The following is an 18,125-nucleotide window of genomic DNA, read 5'->3' as shown; positions in this document are numbered from 1 at the left end:
AACCTAACCCTTACCCTAACCCCAACCATAACCCAATTCAAACCTAAACTCTAAAACCAAGTCTTGACCTTCAAAAAGAGGTCTTGCAAAGTGAGGACCGGCCAAAATGTCCTCACTTCACAAAAATGTCCTCATTCTGTTGGATAAAGACGTATTTTGGTCCTCACTATGTATTATGTACAAGAACACACACACACACACACACACACACACACACACACACACGCGCGCGCGCGCGCGCACACACGCGGTTTGTGAATCGAACATGGCGACTGTACCCATCTATTGCATCTGCAGATTACCTTACGACGTGACCCAATTTATGATTGAGTGCGATGCTTGCAAAGACTGGTTTCACGGCAGGTAAAGCACTTTGTTCAATGTCATGCAATTTGGCGGTTGTTTGCATTTGAGGAAGCTAAACGAAAACGGTGTCCATACTGTGCTTGACAGCTTTGAAGAGAGGCTGCTCGGAGACGAAGGCGGAGTTAGAGCTGAGCGGGGTTGTGGATATTTCGTAAATAACTCAAAACATATTACAGTAATCAAGAACATTGTTGTGTCTTAATTGTGTTATTTATGACTGGGCTTCGCCATTTACATGAGTTTAAGTACTAAATTTGACGTGCACGCTTCGCCCAGATGAGAGGGGACGGTAACGGGAGAGCCTCGCTCGACGTACAGTACTCGCTTTTTATTTACATGTATGCTATGTCGCTTGTTCTGTTTCTTTTGTTTAACGTTTGCGACATATTGTTCCATGATTGGAGTGTTTCACTCAGTGATTTATAAGAAAACGATCATGACCACAGCACTCGCCGAGCCCCGAGCAGCTTTTCCTGTGAGACTGCAATATGTGGCGCTGACAATGGCCCACCTCGGGTTTCGCTTCAGCGGTTAAAATGTGAACGTATTCCGAAACATAGGTTGTATGTAGTGAGCTTGCTGTTGTTCTTGGATCTGTGAGTGTTCGACAACATCGAGTTTATCGAGGTTTAATTGCGAAACTGTTTTCGCAATTAAACCATTCCCTCAAATCTTGCTACTAGCTTTCCGCTTGTACTTGGCTTTATTTTGGGCACGTATAATGCCATTCTGGCTATGGAAAAAATGTACACTTAGTTTACAGTGTTTCATCTTGTGAAATAGCTCACTACAACAGGACGCGTTCCCAACCTTTTTTATTTTTTTATTTTTTAAGTGTACCCCAAACCTTTTTGTCATACCATCAGTACCCCCTCTTACGAGTTGAAGATTCTCTAAAAGCAAAACGTACCACAACTTATTATTAAATGAAAATATGTACCCCTGCTTTTGGAAACACTGCACTACAAGCAGAGCTTAGGACTGTTACTTTAAAAATGTATTCCCATACAGTTACTAGTTACATGTTAAAAAATTTAATTAGTAACGTAATCCAAAATAAACCATAATATTAAAGTAATGTAACTTGAATAGCCTACTGTACTTAATTACTTTTGGATTACTCCAATACCAAATAAAAAAAATCAAACAAATGAAAATAATATATATTTTTTATATATTTGTCTGGTCTTTTCTGTCTTATGGCTGTTTAATATGCATTGACGGTGTTAAACCTATTTTACGGGACTCAAGTCTTTGGAGAGAAATTTGTGTCTTTTATTTTCAATCAAACAAAAAAAGGGATTTGCAATAAAAAAAAAAAACTTTCAATCAAACAAAAAAGGGGATTTGCAACCTCAAATAAATTTCAATCAAACAAAAAAGGGATTTGCAGTAACAAAAAAAACCTTTCAATCAAACAAAAAAAGGGGATTTGCAACCTCAAATAAATTTCAATCAAACAAAAAAGGGATTTCAAATAAAAAAAAAATGCAAACAAAAAAACATTCCAAACAAAATTAATAGAACTCATTCACTGCCAGTCATTATAGAAATTTTTTACATTTCCAATACTCACGTGATATTACATTCAATAATTATATATAAACCGAATCTACCAAATAACAGAATAGACTCCCTACTTTTTGTCCCGTCCCGTTCTTTTATAATTGACAGCAGAAAAATGTAGGTTTGCCAAAATACAGCCATTTCTCCCATGGACTCTGAAACTGTGTTTATTTCCTATAAAATGGGGCAATGATGTCATCTACCGGTGGTTGGGCATCAGTAAAGTTGTTTCCAAGTTTGATATTTACAGTGGCGCATGCTCAGATTCGCCCCCATTTAGCACCGCTCTAAAAAATACAATTGACAAGTATACTTGTCAAAGGCAGTGAATGAGTTAAAATAAAAACTTTTGCAAGCAATTTTTTTTTGGTTTTGTTTGCAATGCCTGACTTTTAGTTGCAAATCTGATTTTTGCTTGCGAATCTGTTTTTTGGTTGCGGATCTTTTTTTTTTAATTGAAATCTGTTTATTGGTTGCAAATCTTTTTCTGTGGTGTGTGGGCGGGGTCCTCCGCTCAACCGATGATAGAAGCCCTTTCATTGGTCAGCTTGGAAGCCGCTGCGACAATGTTCATTGGTCAGCTAGGAATGGTGGTGTGACAACGTCCGTCTGACTTTCACTGGCTCATTCAGTACAGTCACCGCCGGCATCGAGGTAAATATTACTTTTCTTCCCCCTAGTTTTCTGTTTTAGTTACATCTTACATTTATCAAAAGCAACCCTTGATTTATCGTTTATCCGGCGCATTGTTCTAATCATTACAATTAGCGTAATCACTCTTAGCATTGCTTAGCCATGCTTAGCTAGCTAACTCTGATCATCCGATACATGACTTATTCATGAAGCTATGTAGTTGGCAGTCGAAACACAAATATACAGCTCATTGGGATAGCTGTTAGTATGAAGTTTTGTTGTTGGTTTTACTCATAAAGACACTTGCATGGATGTTTGAAGTAGAGATTAAATTCGTGATAATTCTGTGATTATTATTTATCGGTCCTGGTTGTTTACTGTACAAATCAAGTTGAAAAAGTGGGGGAATCTGAGTAATAGGTGTACTCATGGGCCGTCCAAGCGGTGACACTACTACTACTAGGGTACAGGTCTAGTAACCGTTTGATTTTGGTTAGTCTCGTCATTAATTGTGATGTTTTGTAGTTTTGCTGGTACTAGAAACGGTGCAAATAAATGGCCTGCTGCGATAGCTTTTATTATGCGTATTCCTTATTATTTTATTACATTATTATTATTATTATTATTATTATTATTATTATTATTATTATTACATTAATACAATGTTAATTATTAATCACTTATGAGAATGGTCATTGAAATAAGTAGCCTCTGCTACATTTATCATCTCTTGGGTGTTTGAAATACAGATGAAGTGACTGACATTGCATGATATAAATGTGACCCGTTCCAGCAAAAAGGTCCGCATGTCGGGAGGCTTAATCAAGAGATATGGCCGATATAAGCCAGTTGGACATTTTTTGTACATTTTGAGATTTCTCCACAAATAGCTTCATTGAGGTCTCTAGTTTCATTTCCAAGCAGCACAAAAGTCAAAATTGTAATAGAAGGGTATGAAAATAAGCAATTATTAGACAGTATGCCTCGTAACTAGGGGGCGTGTTTTTAGCCTGGAGCTAGCTAGCATTGCGTCTTACACACTTTTTTAAAAACAACCCGACTCTCCTAGCCTCAGACGTAATTCGTTCCTGATTTATATAAATATTGTGAGGATAAGCGAATCTGCTAATGGATGGATGGATGACATAGCAACCAAAAAAAGTCTAAACACAATTCAACACGAACGTGAACAGAAGTCATCCTACCTAATGGAGTAGAAGCTATGTTGTCATCGGTCCGGTTACCAGCGAGTTGTCATCCAAACAGACAGAGATATACACCAGGATCGTTTTCTTAATGAATCGTTGTCTAATTTGAATTCAAATTGCTAAATTCACACACTTGACTAAACCATGTCGAACTCTAGAGAGGGATACAGCCGCGATACCCACGCGGAGCAATCCGCTCCTCTACTCAGACCACGTTGGTATGCAATGTAGACTAATGTAATAATGTATCATAAATACTAATAAAAGTAAATACTGCTGTAACTTTGTCAATCTTTCAGCTACATCCATGTATTATATATCATTTTAAAGGGAATTAAGTGCAGAATTCAAATATATCAACATCTCAATTTAGATTTTTATTTTTATTTTTTGCACATGTGGACCCTTTTGCCTTTTGCCTTTTGCTTTTGTTGTATAGTGTTGTAGCAGGTGCAGAGAAGAAGGAGGCACTTTCCACGTAGCTAGCTTCTACTTTATTCTCTCTCCTTCCATCTCCTTCGGCATGCGCACATACAAATCAAGTGTATAGTACTGCCACCTAGTGGAGTAGTGAAACAGGCAAGACAACACCACACCGGTCACAAATAAATTTAGTTCCTGTGATTGTTTCGTTGTAGTTTTCCTGTTTGAATAATGTTCAAAACATGTGTCAAACATAACCTTGTCTGATAAGAAAAAAAACAACTGTACATGTTTGGTACTTAATTCCAGCACACTTTTCTTTACTTTTTAGATGCAGAAGATGAAGTTGGTGGTGGGTCACCTCTGTTCCTGAGGTGAAGCTGTGGATAACTGGGCAGGGCCACAAGCACCCGCTTATTTCAGACAGAGAGCAATTTAAAATAACAATAAACTTTGACCACAATTGTGAGGTACACATGCCAGGTCACACATTATGTTTACCCCCTGCACCAACACCATTTACGTTTCCAACTGCTCATATGGGCGATTGTCATTCTTTTAAATCACATGTACTGACTGCTATCAAATTTTGTGCCATTGTTTTTGGGTAATAACAGGCTGTTCCGACCACAATGTTTGTTTTAAGTTTAACAGTTAATTTTCTGAGCTTTCTAGATTTCTTGTTGGCAGGCCAATTTCTTATGGATCCTTTCTTGAAAGAAATGTATGTATAAAATGTATAAAATGCTGAATAATTGACTGATTGTTAGTTCATATGCATGTTTTCCTGAAATAAAAGTCAAAACTGCTTTACACAGGAATTTATTTTCATTTGTGACATAAATTTAAATGTCCCTCAACTGTACATCAAAGGTCAGAAATGACTGCTTTGTGCAATAAACAATACTGGGAAGATGTTTTGAATTCAATTACAAGAAACCTTTACATACAAAAGTAGATTAGATTCTTCATCTGAACCTTCCTAGCAACTACTTCACCGACTTCATTCATACCTGCACCAGGTCTGGCTCTGGAACCAATGCTTGCAGCATCCCAATCACCCATAGCTGATTTGGAGTCAGACTTCCCTAAGTGCGCAACGTGAAAAGTTTCAAATCGGATCGAAGTCGTGGTATGTCGATATGGTGAACACAGTAGAGGTGAACAGAATTTGACAGGTCAAGGAAGCCCTCTTACTCCAATCCGTGAAGTATACTATCGTATAATAATTGCATGTTACACTCCAAAGGTCTCTCCAAAGACGTTCCACCCTACGATTACAAAGAAGGGAGAGGATCTTTTCAATACTTTTTACAAGCTTACACACAATGATTTTGCATGCATCCAAGTAGAAAGCATAGAGCAACACAAATATGGCTGTAATCATTTTATAAAATTATGAAATTTCAGTTTCTAATTTATACTAATATTCAGTAATATGCATTATAAAATTTCTAAAATGTTCTACCAGTTATGTGTAATTACCTCTGGTTATGTACGCGTTTTCCAGCAATAAAACTGCCCTGACCTGTTCCTCTTACAGTAAACATGCACCTCGCTATGTCTACATTTTCTACCCCTTGGTCAGCTCGCACTCTGAAAGAGAAAATCTAGTCAGTGTAATTGCAAAAAGTATACTTATTACTCAGATTCTCCCACTTTTTCAACTTGACTCGTACATTAAAGAACCAGGACCAATAAATAATAATCACAGAATTATCATGAATTTAAGCTCTACTTCAAACATCCAAGATGTAGGGGAAGCAGGTCGTGTTTCGATTCCCAGTCCTTCTTGTACAGTATGTGAAGCGAATGCAAAGGTTTCTGTATGAGTAACAAACAAACAAACAACCAAACAAAACTTCATTCTAACAGCTTCATTCTATTTGTGTTTTGACTGCCAATAACAGCTTCATGAATGAGTCATGTATCGGACTATCAGAGTTAGCTAGCTAGCTAGCATGGCTAAGTATGCTGAGTGAGTGATGATGCTGATTTTAATGGTTAGAACAAAGCACACCGGATAAACGATAGATCAAGGGTTGCTTTTAGAGACTCGTTGAAGTGCGCTACAGAGCACTGTAGTTGTTCACCAAGTGACATCGCTTGCGTCTTCTAATCCAACGCAAGCTTTCTGGTAAATAAAACGAACGTCGGAATTACAACTGGCTGGAAATCGCTATGTTACTGACTGAGTTGTGTGTTTTGTTTCAAACGGGAACTTGGTTTAACGTGATGATATTCGATGTTAGCATAGCACGACTTAAGTCTTGTAAAACTAGTTGGCATAATGACCACACCGTAAATCCCCTCAAAATATCTTATACATTTTGTCCGTTTCATCTGAGAAGATGAGAAGAGATGAGGTGCATACTTTGAGAATCAGCTGAGTTCATTCACACATCATGTAAACAGAGTAATAATATACACGACATTTACGCTATCTATATTAGATATGACTTATGACACATCCCTTATGTTCATGTCTTATGTTCATAAAATAAAACTCATTTAATAACTCCATCTTCCAATTTTAATAGTATAATGATAATTTGATCTGAGAATAATTCAAAGATCAGTGTTTTCAGGGCTCGACAGTGCGAGCATTTCACTCGCAAATGCGGGCAACTTTCAAGTGCATGCTCGTGAACAAAAATGCCGCTCGCGCGGCGCGAGTGCATTAATGCTCTCTATGAACTATGTTTAAAACGTACATTCGAAAGTCGCTGTGTCCTCCGCTGGTTCTCCCATACTAGCAACGAGAGCGCGCCGCCGTCCGCTGACTCAATCCAATAGTATTTGAGTGAAACATGACCCGCTGCAATGTGATTGGCTGGCTACTTCCTGCTCGGCACAGCATACGTGTACACGCGCACCGCGCAGACAACAATTTACATACAAACATATGTAATATGGCTCTTTTCCACCGGACCGGTTCCACCCGGAAGCGGCATTTTTTGTCCCCGGATACCTCCATGGGACTCTTTCGGGGCCGAGCGGTTCCATTGCAACCGCAGTTTAGAACCATTTCGGCAGTGGTTCTGCAGTGCTGGTCATCCGACAGCAATGCATAGAGCAACGCCCATATCCTTGTTTGCGTGAGAGAATCAAAGGCGCCCGCCGTTCTTCACCAAAGTCATAAAAATATGGTATATGCAATCAATATAATAATCTTTTACAACAACGCTGAACTATATTTATTTAAAAGGTAGTTGTGGTTGGATTTGTAATGTTTGTGGTAAAAAAAAAAAAATTGCAGTCGTGTGTTCCCATTTAGGGCTGCACAATATATCGAAAAAATATCGATATCGCGATATTGGCCCTTGCAATATGCATATCGCAAAGGCACGCAATAAGTTTTATATGGAATTTTATGCTTTTTATATGAATTTGACCAGTCAGATGCTAACTAAAATGTGCATCGCCATTCAATAGTTGAAAATTATCAAGACATAATTACAATTAATTAACTAAGATTACATGAAGGTTGCTTATTTTGCCCCATGAAAAATGTTTTTCTTTCATTAGGTAATAAAAATGTAATTTCCTTCGGTAAATGTTAAATATCGCAATAATATCGATATCGCTATGTTCAGCAAGTATATCGCATATCGCATGTTTTTCCAATATCGTGCAGCCCTACATTAACTTAAATGAGAACGCCAGCAGCAGGACCTCTCAATTCACAAATAGCTTCGCGACTAGCGAGCCGGTCGTGAATCTCAATATTTCATCCATGGTGGTCCATATGAAATTGTAAATATGGTTCAATGTTGGCATGACTTGCCACTCGTGAAATGTTAGGGCAGATCCGCACGCATTGGGGAGTGCAAGCTTGGCTTGGAGAGTTGAAATGATCCCGCCCCCTTCCCGCCGCACGCCGACTGTAACTGAAAGGCATTGGAGGCGGTTGTGGTGTGGTAGCTTGTCGTGCGGGGTTCAGGGAAAAGCGGCAGCGAATGAAAAAAAAAAAAATGAAGCGGTCTATTGATTATTTTCTAAAACAGAATGAGAATGAGGAGGAGAATGATAGTGATAAAGGAGGGCCAGCGGAATGTGCCAAACCAAACAATACAGATTATTCTGCCCTTCAGAAGTTTTAGTTTGAATTTGTGCAGTCTTTAAGTGCCCTCCTGTGGTTGCTAGGTTTACCGTTTTTGTTGAGTAAAAAAAAGACAACACACCACTCCAATGTGGCAGCACGGAACGCCGACACGTTCATTGTTACGCAGACTGTTGGATCTTATTTTTGTTGTTGCTTTGGACGAGAATTGTCCGTTAGTACATGCGATGTCAATATAAAAACACTGTCGATTTATTATAGTGGAGTTTGCATGTTCTCCCCGTGCCCGCGTGGGTCTTCTCCGGGTACTCCGGTCTCCTCCCACATTCCAAAAACATGCATGGCAGGTTAATTGGGCGCTCCGAATTGTCCCTAGGTGTGCGTGTGAGTGTGGATGGTTGTTCGTCTCTGTGTGCCCTGCGATTGGTTGGCAACCAGTCCAGGGTGTCCCCCGGCTACTGCCCAGAGCCAGCTGAGATAGGCGCCAGCAGCCCCCGCGACCCTTGTGAGGAATAAGCGGTCAAGAAAATGGATGGATGGATGGATGGATTTATTATAGTTAATTAGGACATTTAGAGACTGTTGAATGTGCAATGTGCTATTAGCATGAAAAGGTGCCGTGTATAGTTAGCTAATATTACATTGTTATTTTATTTTCTAGTTTTACGACGACCTAAAGAGGGTAATGGTCAGAGGCCATTGTTCAAATTAACAGCACAAAAGGAAAACGAAGTCTGGTTATTTGGAACATCATTAACTCGCTGTCTAGCTGGTGAAATCTAGAAGCTTTGGAGCGAGGACAGCCGAGGAGCAGGTGAAGGGAAAAAAAGTACTGACTTTTAATGAGCTAAACAAAATAATGATGTGTGACAAAAGATCACTAGTCTTACGGCGCTATATTTGCTACACTAAAGTCGTTACTTTTTTTTTCTCCTTTATTCGTTCATTATCTTTACTAGAGACGCCAACAGCGGTTCTGCCACATGACTGCATTTCACTAATCAGACGTAGCAACAATAATCACATGACGACTCCTTCCCTTAACATTCTACCAATCAGACGTAACAATGCAGTCATGGGACCACAGGCAGACAGAAACACTGTCGACATTTGGAACATGGCAGCGGGAGAGGATGAAACCGAACACCCATGGCCTCAAATAATTAGCATGTTTGCCTGACATGCCATGCGCAATAACAGCCTCAAAATGCGGTGTTTTATGTGTCTGCCAAAACAAACGGACATTTTGGCATAGAAAAATTCCACATCGAACCTGAGTTAACATGTCGCGGTAATTTTGACCTAAGTTCCCTTTTTGCTGTATTTAGGCAGGTATTTGTCTTAAGTGTTGAAAAGGACCTTTTCACATAGACTCTTTTGCAAACACTAACTGTTGCCATAAACGAAACAGATCACGATACATGTTATATGGAGGCATGAATTGGCAGTAGCCACTAAGTGTCACAAATTATTAACGGTAAAGATAGTTTAGGTAACAGATAAACACTTGACTCCATGCAATGCCAGAACCTGGTAAGAAAACATATCAACGTTAAGGCATTCTTATTCAGTGTAGCAATGATAGCTTATGTAAACAAAAAAGATTTAGCCTAAAAAGTACAAGTTTCTAATTGTTCTACTGGATGGGTATTTACAGAAATGTAGTGACCACAATATCTTCAGGTGTACACTCAGATTTAATACATTAATCATCAGAAATCCTACTCTAATATAGTTAACTTAATTTAACTTTGCAAATTGAACTGAATGTGTGATTTCAATAGCTTACACACCTGTAAACTGATATTTTTTGTCAACAGAGGGTTCACACCAACAAGAATGAATGTTTTTGTCTGTCTGATTACATTGTTTTTAAAAAATAAATCAGACAATGTTCAAGCAGTTACTCAGTACTTGGGTATTCTTTTCTGCGAATACTTTTTTACTTTTACTTGAGTAAATTTTTTAATGACTACTTTTTATTATTACTTGAGTAATATTATTTTGAAGTAACGCTACTCTTACTTGAGTACAATTTTTGGCTACTCTACCCACCTCTGCCCCGAACTGCGGTGAGATTCTTGTCAATCAAGCTGTGGCCACTTCGGAGGATGCAACGTGGCTCCAAATGTGCTATTAACTTGTGAAGTTAATAGCTACAAAAAAAACAAACGGCTGCTTGTCTAGCGCTATGAAAGCCATAACTTTGGCGTTAATGGCTTTAGATATGTTGTTGCTGCCTTGCTGGCTTCTTAACTTAGCGCCGTTAGCCTAGTAGCAAAATTAGCTGCTACAGCTGTGCCTCATTCAAGTTCGTTCAAAACGGCTCTGCTCCGCTTTCTCTCCTCTGTGCTTGCCAAAAGTCGTCTGGATGGTAATTATCATTCCGCCTTTAGATTTGTTGCTGCTGGCTTGTTAGCTTAGCGCCGTTAGCCTAGCAACATTAGCTGCTGTCTCTGTGTCTCCTTCGTTCGTTCAAAACGGCTCTGCCATGATGATGGATTTTCAGATGAGCAAAAGCCTTCTTTCCCCCTCTTCCAATCCTTGCTGAAAATGTTTTGATCTTCTGCCATGGAGAAAAACCACCACACTGGTGAGGAGGACATGTTGATTGTTACGTGCTAGTCTAGACAGTAGTGAGGGGCGGACCAAGCTTCGGTTAAGCCGTGTTTTTTTTTTTTTTTTAAGATGCTGGTCAACAAGAGCGAGAGGCGTGATACATGATGTAATTAGCGCGACATGGTCTATACAAGACATCATCCCCATGTATAAAATGGGACGGAAACCGGAACACAGCCTCTCAGAACCTTCTTGTGCAAAACACACGAGGACTCTGAGTGACAAGCAATGCTGGCGGTTGTTCGGGACTCATAGAACCGTAGTTACATTCGTAACTTACGTTCTATTTCGTCCCTCTTGACCACCAGTAGGCGGTGCTTAAAAGCACGGAACACTGAATACCAGCGACGTCACAAGGACCCTGGAAAGCAAACCTCACAGAGGGGCCTCCCAAGGACCCAGAACTACATCCAGTGGACGAGGACAGGTGACAACCAAGGTGATGAAACCGGAGAGCGTGCAAGGCGACGACCAGGAAGCAGCCGTACAAAACTCATCCAAAGCCCATGGTCATGGGCAAACAAAGGACTGAGAGCCTCAGCCAGAGGAAGAGGAGAGGCGACAGCTAAAACGTGCAAGGCAAAGACCTGCAAGCAGCCGCACCGCCACCCCTCAAGGGTACATCTTTTAGCCCTGACCATGATGTGGAAACACTCCTGGAAGAGTGGTCGCTTGGAAACATTTGCACCTCTCGCAGGTCATCGCAAGAGGAGTTGGGTGGAGTTACGAAACACACCCTAGTCTCCAAAGATAAGTGGCCCGTCCACACAGGACAACAAAGCCCTGGGGAGAAAAATTAAACTGCTCCCGGCCACATGACAACCCCTGCCCCGACGGGGAGCTGATGAAGGCCCACGGGGCCAACAAACAGGGCGAGGAGCTTTCCCATGAGAGTAGCTGATGAGATCGCCCACCGAAACGAAGCTTCACGAGACAACCAAAGAAGTTTCACTTCCACGGCATGAAAGGGAATCAGCGACGTGCGTCAGGACCAAGCGTGGGACATGAGGCGGGTGTGACGGGGCGCCAGTAACTGTCCGTCACTCTCCGACGGGGCACGCTGCCGTCTAGCTGAGAGGAGCAGCCTACGTGAGCGCGCGCAGCTTGCCCCTCGTTCCGCGGAGACGAGCTCCGCCTAAACTGTTTTCCACACAGCCTACACGTATTCCCCGTAGTGGATATCTGCATAAACTGCTTACCCCTCACCCGGACTCTTTTGTCTTCGCGGTTGTTGGTGCTGGGGGGGGGGGGGGGGGTGCGCTCTGCGCCGGCGCGTGATGCCATGCCGTGGACGCTCGCCCGCATTCTGCGGGGTCGTGGGACAATGAACACTGGACCAAACCGAAACACTTCCTGCATTGAACTTAAATAGCATATTTTGCCGCGCTTCAGCTGTCACCTGACTTTGGAATGAACCATCACAGTAGTAGATCTATTAGGTGAATTGCTTTCTGTTTGAGGGAAGAAATTACGGGTAGTGAATGGGGGATTTTTTTTTTTTATGAGGAATATATGCTGTAGATATTGTCCATTTACACATGGTTTAGCTGCTTTTTGTTACTTTTTGTTTAATTTCTAAATGGTTTGTCCAGGGGGAGGGGCTATAGGGTATTTAAGGGAGTCGGAAGTTATTTGTGGGAGAGGAGTCTGATGGTGAGGGCAGAGCTGTCAACAGTAAGTTGTGGAAATGACCAAAAAGAAGTTGTAAATATTTTTGAAATTGTTTTTGTCTGCATTGGACTTGCACTGTAAATATTTTTTCACCTTTTTGGATGCTGTGTTGGGGTAAATAAAAAGAACCCACTCAATGAATTTTTTCGACTGCGCCATCATTTTTCCCCCTCTTAAAACGAACCCGTGACACGGGTTCACGAAAAAGGCCGAAGGGCCTCTCTGAGGACGGAGGCCACAAGGCTATGGCATCCCGCAGAGCTGCCATCCACAGTAACATGGCAGACCAAAATGGCCAACACGAAAACCATGACTGTAGAAGAGGCACACCTCTTATGTGCCTCTTATGTAAAACAATCACACATTGCTGTAAAACAGAAATTCCAAACCGCCGGAAGTGGGCACATTTCGAGATCCACCCGAGTCACCACTCTGAAAGCAATTTCTACCAGTTAGCACACCGCGACCGAGCGGAAAGATCCAAGACATTACTCTCTTAATACATATGACGTATATGTACGTCATAAGCGTCATTGTCCCCGCCTACACATGACGTATATATACGTCATAAGGCTTTTTTTATGCTAGGGTATACATTAGGTTCTGACGCAGCTTTTGAGTGAAGGATCAGGCTTGACTGCGATGTTAACAACGGCCAGCGGGTGGCAACAATATAAAAGACAGCCACGATCACGCAAGGATCACGTTGTAGAAGAAAAAAAAACAGGAAGTGTATGCGTTGACGGGTGGAGGGGGGCGGGGGTGCGAGGTGGCCGGTTCGGCTAACGCGGAAGCCGCGGAGGAAGAAAGAGTGCCAGCGATGGACAGAAAACCAAAACAGTTAACACTAGATGAGTTATTTTCGGCTGTAAAAGCATCATCATCAAAGGATGATGGCGGCGATCAAGTTTCACGTCGAAGAAACGCGTCGAGCAGCCGTTGAGCGACGCGCCACCGGCCGCATCAAGCGAGGACGATTACCGGGAGACCGGGAGGACGATTGATCATCACGACAATCACACCGATTTGGAGGATGACGGATCCTGACCTTTCAGATGAGCGTGTGCCTTCAGATTGGAGATGAAGCAGCAGGGAGTCTTCTCCGAACGAGGAGGTAAGGCCCGCTAACTTGCTAAGTTCCCCTTCGTAGCTCACACGTCACCCCCAATGCCCTCATAAGGCATCATGCATCATTTTGTCCTCACATAGAATAAAGTTGCCAGTCACACTAAAAATACATGTACAATTCGTGCATCTTGTAAATGTAGTGGACAAATATATAAGTGTGTGTGTGCATGTGCAGAATCGCTAGGTTGATAGACGGACTTGTGTATTGTTATTGTTTTAGTTGTAGTCAAAGTTTTAGTGAGAGGTGGGGAAATGTCAATATGTAGCAAAAAAAACCCCCCAAAAAAACCAGACCGATTTGTGTCTTGTCATTGTTACTGTTTTAGTTCTAGTCATAGTTTTAGAGAGAGGTGGGAGAATGTCAATATGTAGCAAAAAAAAAAACAGATCGACTGTGAGCCCTGTGGTAATTTTACAAATATATATATATATATTTGTATCAATTACAGATGCATCCAGCAACCAGAGAGCTTGGCCTTCCTTTGTTGGTGCAAAGAAAGGTGAATAAACGTAGCCTACTATACTTCATATTGTAGCAATAAAATATCTCCATCCATCCATCCATCCATCCATCCATCCATCCATCTTCTTCCGCTTATCCGGGGTCGGGTCGCGGGGGCAGCAGCTTCAGGAGGGAAACCCAGACTTCCCTCTCCCCAGCCACTTCAACCAGCTCCTCCGGCAGGATCCCAAGGCGTTCCCAGGCCAGCCGAGAGACATAGTCTCTCCAGCGTGTCCTTGGTCGTCCCCGGGGCCTCCCACCGGTGGGACATGCCCGGAACACCTCCCCAGGGAGGCGTCCAGGAGGCATCCGAACCAGATGCCCGAGCCACCTCAGCTGGCTCCTCTCAACGCGGAGGAGCAGCGGCTCGACTCTTGAGTCCCTCCCGGATGACCGGGAGAGCCCGGACACCCTGTGGAGGAAACTCATTTCGGCCGCTTGTATCCGGGATCTCGTTCTTTCGGTCACGACCCACAGCTCGTGACCATAGGTGAGGGTCGGAACGTAGATCGACAGGTAAATCGAGAGCTTTGCCTTTTGGCTCAGCTCTTTCTTTACCACGACGGACCGATACAGAGTCCGCATCACTGCAGATGCTGCACCGATCCGCCTGTCGATCTCCCGCTCCATCCTACCCTCACTCGTGAACAAGACCCCAAGATACTTGAACTCCTCCACTTGGGGCAGGATCTCATCCCAGACCTGAAGACGACACTCCACCCTTTTCCGACTGAGGACCATGGTCTCAGATTTGGAGGTGCTGATCCCCATCCCAACCGCTTCACACTCGGCTGCGAACCGCTCCAGTGAGAGTTGGAGGCCCCGGCTTGATGAAGCCAACAGCACCACATCATCTGCAAAGAGCAGAGATGCAATGCTGAGGCCACCAAACCGGAACCCCTCAACGCCTCGGCTGCGCCTTGAAATTCTGTCCATAAAAGTTCTGAACAGAATCGGTTACAAAGGGCAACCTTGGCGGAGTCCAACCCTCACAGGAAACGAATCCGACTTACTGCCGGCAATGCGGACCAAACTCTGGCAACGGTCGTACAGGGACCGAACAGCCCGTATCAGGGGGCCCGGTACCCCGTACTCCCGAAGCACCCCCCAGAGTCTTTTGGAACTCCGGGCGGATCTCATCCGCCCTGCCACCGAGGAGCTTTCCAACCACCTCAGTGACTTCGACCCCAGATTTAGGAGAGCCCACCTCAGAGTCCCCAGACTCTGCTTCCTCAAAGGAAGACGTGTCGGTGGAATTGAGGAGGTCTTCGAAGTATTCCTTCACGACGTCCCGAGTCGAGGTCAACAGCACCCCGTCGCCAATATACACAGTGTTAATGGTGCACTGCTTTCCTCTCCTGAGACGCCGGATGGTGGACCAGAATTTCCTCGAAGCCGTCCGGAAGTCGTTTTCCATGGCCTCACCAAACTCCTCCCATGTCCGAGTTTTTGCCTCAGCAACCACCAAAGCCGCGTTCCGCTTGGCCATCCGGTACCTGTCAGCTGTCTCCGGAGTCCCACAGGCCAAAAAGGCCCGATAGGACTCCTTCTTCAGCTTGACAGCATCCCTTACCGCTGGTGTCCACCAGCGGGTTCGAGAATTGCAGCCGCGACAGGCACCAACCACCTTACGGCCACAGCTCCGATCGGCCGCCTCAACAATGGAGGAGCGGAACATGGCCCATTCGGACTCAATGTCCCCCGCCTCCCCCGAGACAAGGGAGAAGCTCTGCCGGAGGTGGGCATTGAAACTCTTTCTGACAGGGGATTCCGCCAGACGTTCCCAGCAAACCCTCACAATACGTTTGGGTCTGCCAGGTCGGACCGGCATCTTCCCCCACCATCGGAGCCAACACACCACCAGGTGGTGATCAGTTGACAGCTCCGCCCCTCTCTTCACTCGAGTGTCCAAAACATGCGGCCGCAAATCCGTCGACACGACTACAAAGTCGATCATCGAACTGCGGCCTAGGGTGTCCTGGTGCCAAGTGCACATATGGACACCCTTATGTTTGAACATGGTGTTCGTTATGGACAAACCGTGACGAGCACAGAAGTCCAATAACAGAACACCGCTCGGGTTCCGATCAGGGGGGCCGTTCCTCTCAATCACGCCCCTCCAGGTCTCACTGTCATTGCCCACGTGAGCGTTGAAGTCCCCCAGCAGGACGAGGGAGTCCCCAGGGGGAGCGCTCTCCAGCACACCCTCCAAGCACTCCAAAAAGGGTGGGTACTCTGAACTGCTGCTTGGCGCATATGCACAAACAACAGTCAGGACCCGTCCCCGCACCCGAAGGCGGAGGGATGCTACCCTCTCGTCTACCGGGGTGAACCCCAACGTACAGGCGCCAAGCCGGGGGGCAATAAGTATGCCCACACCTGCTCTGCGCCTCTCACAGTGGGCGACTCCAGAGTGGAAGAGAGTCCAACCCCTCTCGAGAGGACTGGTACCAGAGCCCAAGCCGTGTGTGGAGGCGAGTCTGACTATGTCTAGTCGGAACTTCTCGGCCTCACACAACAGCTCGGGCTCCTTCCCTGCCAGAGAGGTGACATTCCATGTCCCGAGAGCCAGCTTCTGTAGCTGGGGATCGGTCCGCCAAGGTCTCCGCCTTTGGCTGCCACCCAGCCTGCTCTGCACCCGACCCCTTTGGCCCCTCCCACCGGTGGTGAGCCCGTGGGAAGGGGGACGCACGTTTCCTCCGGGCTGTGCCCGGCCGGGCCCCATGGGTGCAGGCCCACCAGGCGCTCGCCAGCGAGCCCCGCCTCCAGGCCTGGCTCCAGAGGGGGGCCCCGGTGACCCGTGTCCGGGCAAGGGCAACGTGCCTCCATTAATGTCATTCATCATAAAGGGTCTTCAATAAAATATCTAATATTTGCAATTGTTTATGGTTCTACAATGTACAGGTGGTGCATCTAGAAGTTGTGGGGATGGCTGGAGCTGGCAGCAAAGCGGATGGCAGCCGAAATACATCCCACATGCTCGGTCAGGCACTTATGTACATAGTTCAATAGTTCTTTATGTTCAATAAACTGTTATTTTTGTTGTCAAAAGCACCTTTTGTAATGTTGTTGTTTTTTTTTATAGAAGGAAAACATTATTTAGATGTATTAGGTGTCACAGAAGAAAAAATAGCAGTGTTAAAGTCAAAGTTGTGCTTGAAATGTCCTTTTTCTCCCATTTCTTGGTCAAAAACTGAATTTTCACAAAACCTAGCCATATTCAAACACTGATAACTAAAGAACAGAATAAGATAGAAAAATACGAAAGAAGAGAGTCTAATCTTTTTTTTTGGTATGTCCCATGTTTAAATAGCATTAGAACTCAATATTCTGTGGGCCTTGCAAGATCAGCCAAAATGCAGGAAAACGACTGGTATCGAGGGGGGTTGCTCCATTGAAATGGCTGGTAGTTAAAGAGTTAAGGATCGTATGCCTGACAGAAGACGAACACATTGTCAGCAACAGGTCACGACCCTCATAAGGCCAACCCACACGCAGGCAGAGTTGACGGCCAGAGACCCCGGGCTGGAGGAGCAGAGACTGTGGAGGAGGGTGAATCACAACCGGGCAGGCCAAAAATGGGGGCACCAACAGCATTATGTGAACCTCCAGAAGGACCCACAGAGAGGTCAGATGAATGAGGAGGTGAGGCTGCCCCCGCAGAGAAAACCAGAGGGGACAATTAATTCCTCCTAACTCCTCGGAGGCCACGACACTCACCCTGCCGAAGCAACTCCAATTGTGGTGCGGTGAGTGGCCTCCCCGGAGGCCAGGAGAGCGACAGTCACCCTGCCGAAGCGACTCTAAATGTCGCTCACCACCTCCCGCCGTACCTGATGACGTACCTTCCTGATGATTGATGTGGCACACGGAGCAACCATGAAGCCACCAGACACCCGGAGACACACAGGAGGTCAGCTACTGAGCGACAGTTGAGGCAGCAGTC

General features: G+C 44.4%; 1 protein-coding gene across 12 annotated transcripts in view; it reads left to right on the top strand.

The window, feature by feature from the left end:
* The first annotated feature begins 227 nt into the window (after positions 1-227).
* The window catches only part of phf2 (PHD finger protein 2), a 628,982-nt gene continuing 611,084 nt past the window's right edge, over positions 228-18,125 (top strand). For 5 of the 12 annotated variants that reach the window (XR_013284755.1, XM_077530639.1, XM_077530647.1 and 2 more), the window contains exon 1: positions 260-363. Coding sequence is in view for 8 of the 12 variants with exons in the window: in XM_077530639.1 (XP_077386765.1) it covers positions 266-363 (98 nt within the window). In the remaining 4 variants the exon portion in view is untranslated. Of the gene's footprint in view, positions 364-13,298; positions 13,664-18,125 lie in introns of those variants that run through there. The other 7 variants (XM_077530649.1, XM_077530645.1, XM_077530648.1 and 4 more) reach the window with 5 other exon arrangements.

The sequence above is a fragment of the Festucalex cinctus genome, chromosome 8, assembly GCF_051991245.1.
Source record: "Festucalex cinctus isolate MCC-2025b chromosome 8, RoL_Fcin_1.0, whole genome shotgun sequence".
NCBI classification, from domain to species: Eukaryota; Metazoa; Chordata; class Actinopteri; order Syngnathiformes; family Syngnathidae; genus Festucalex; species Festucalex cinctus.
The sequence above is the reverse complement of the archived record's forward strand: the minus strand, read 5'-3'. Positions and strand labels throughout refer to the sequence as shown.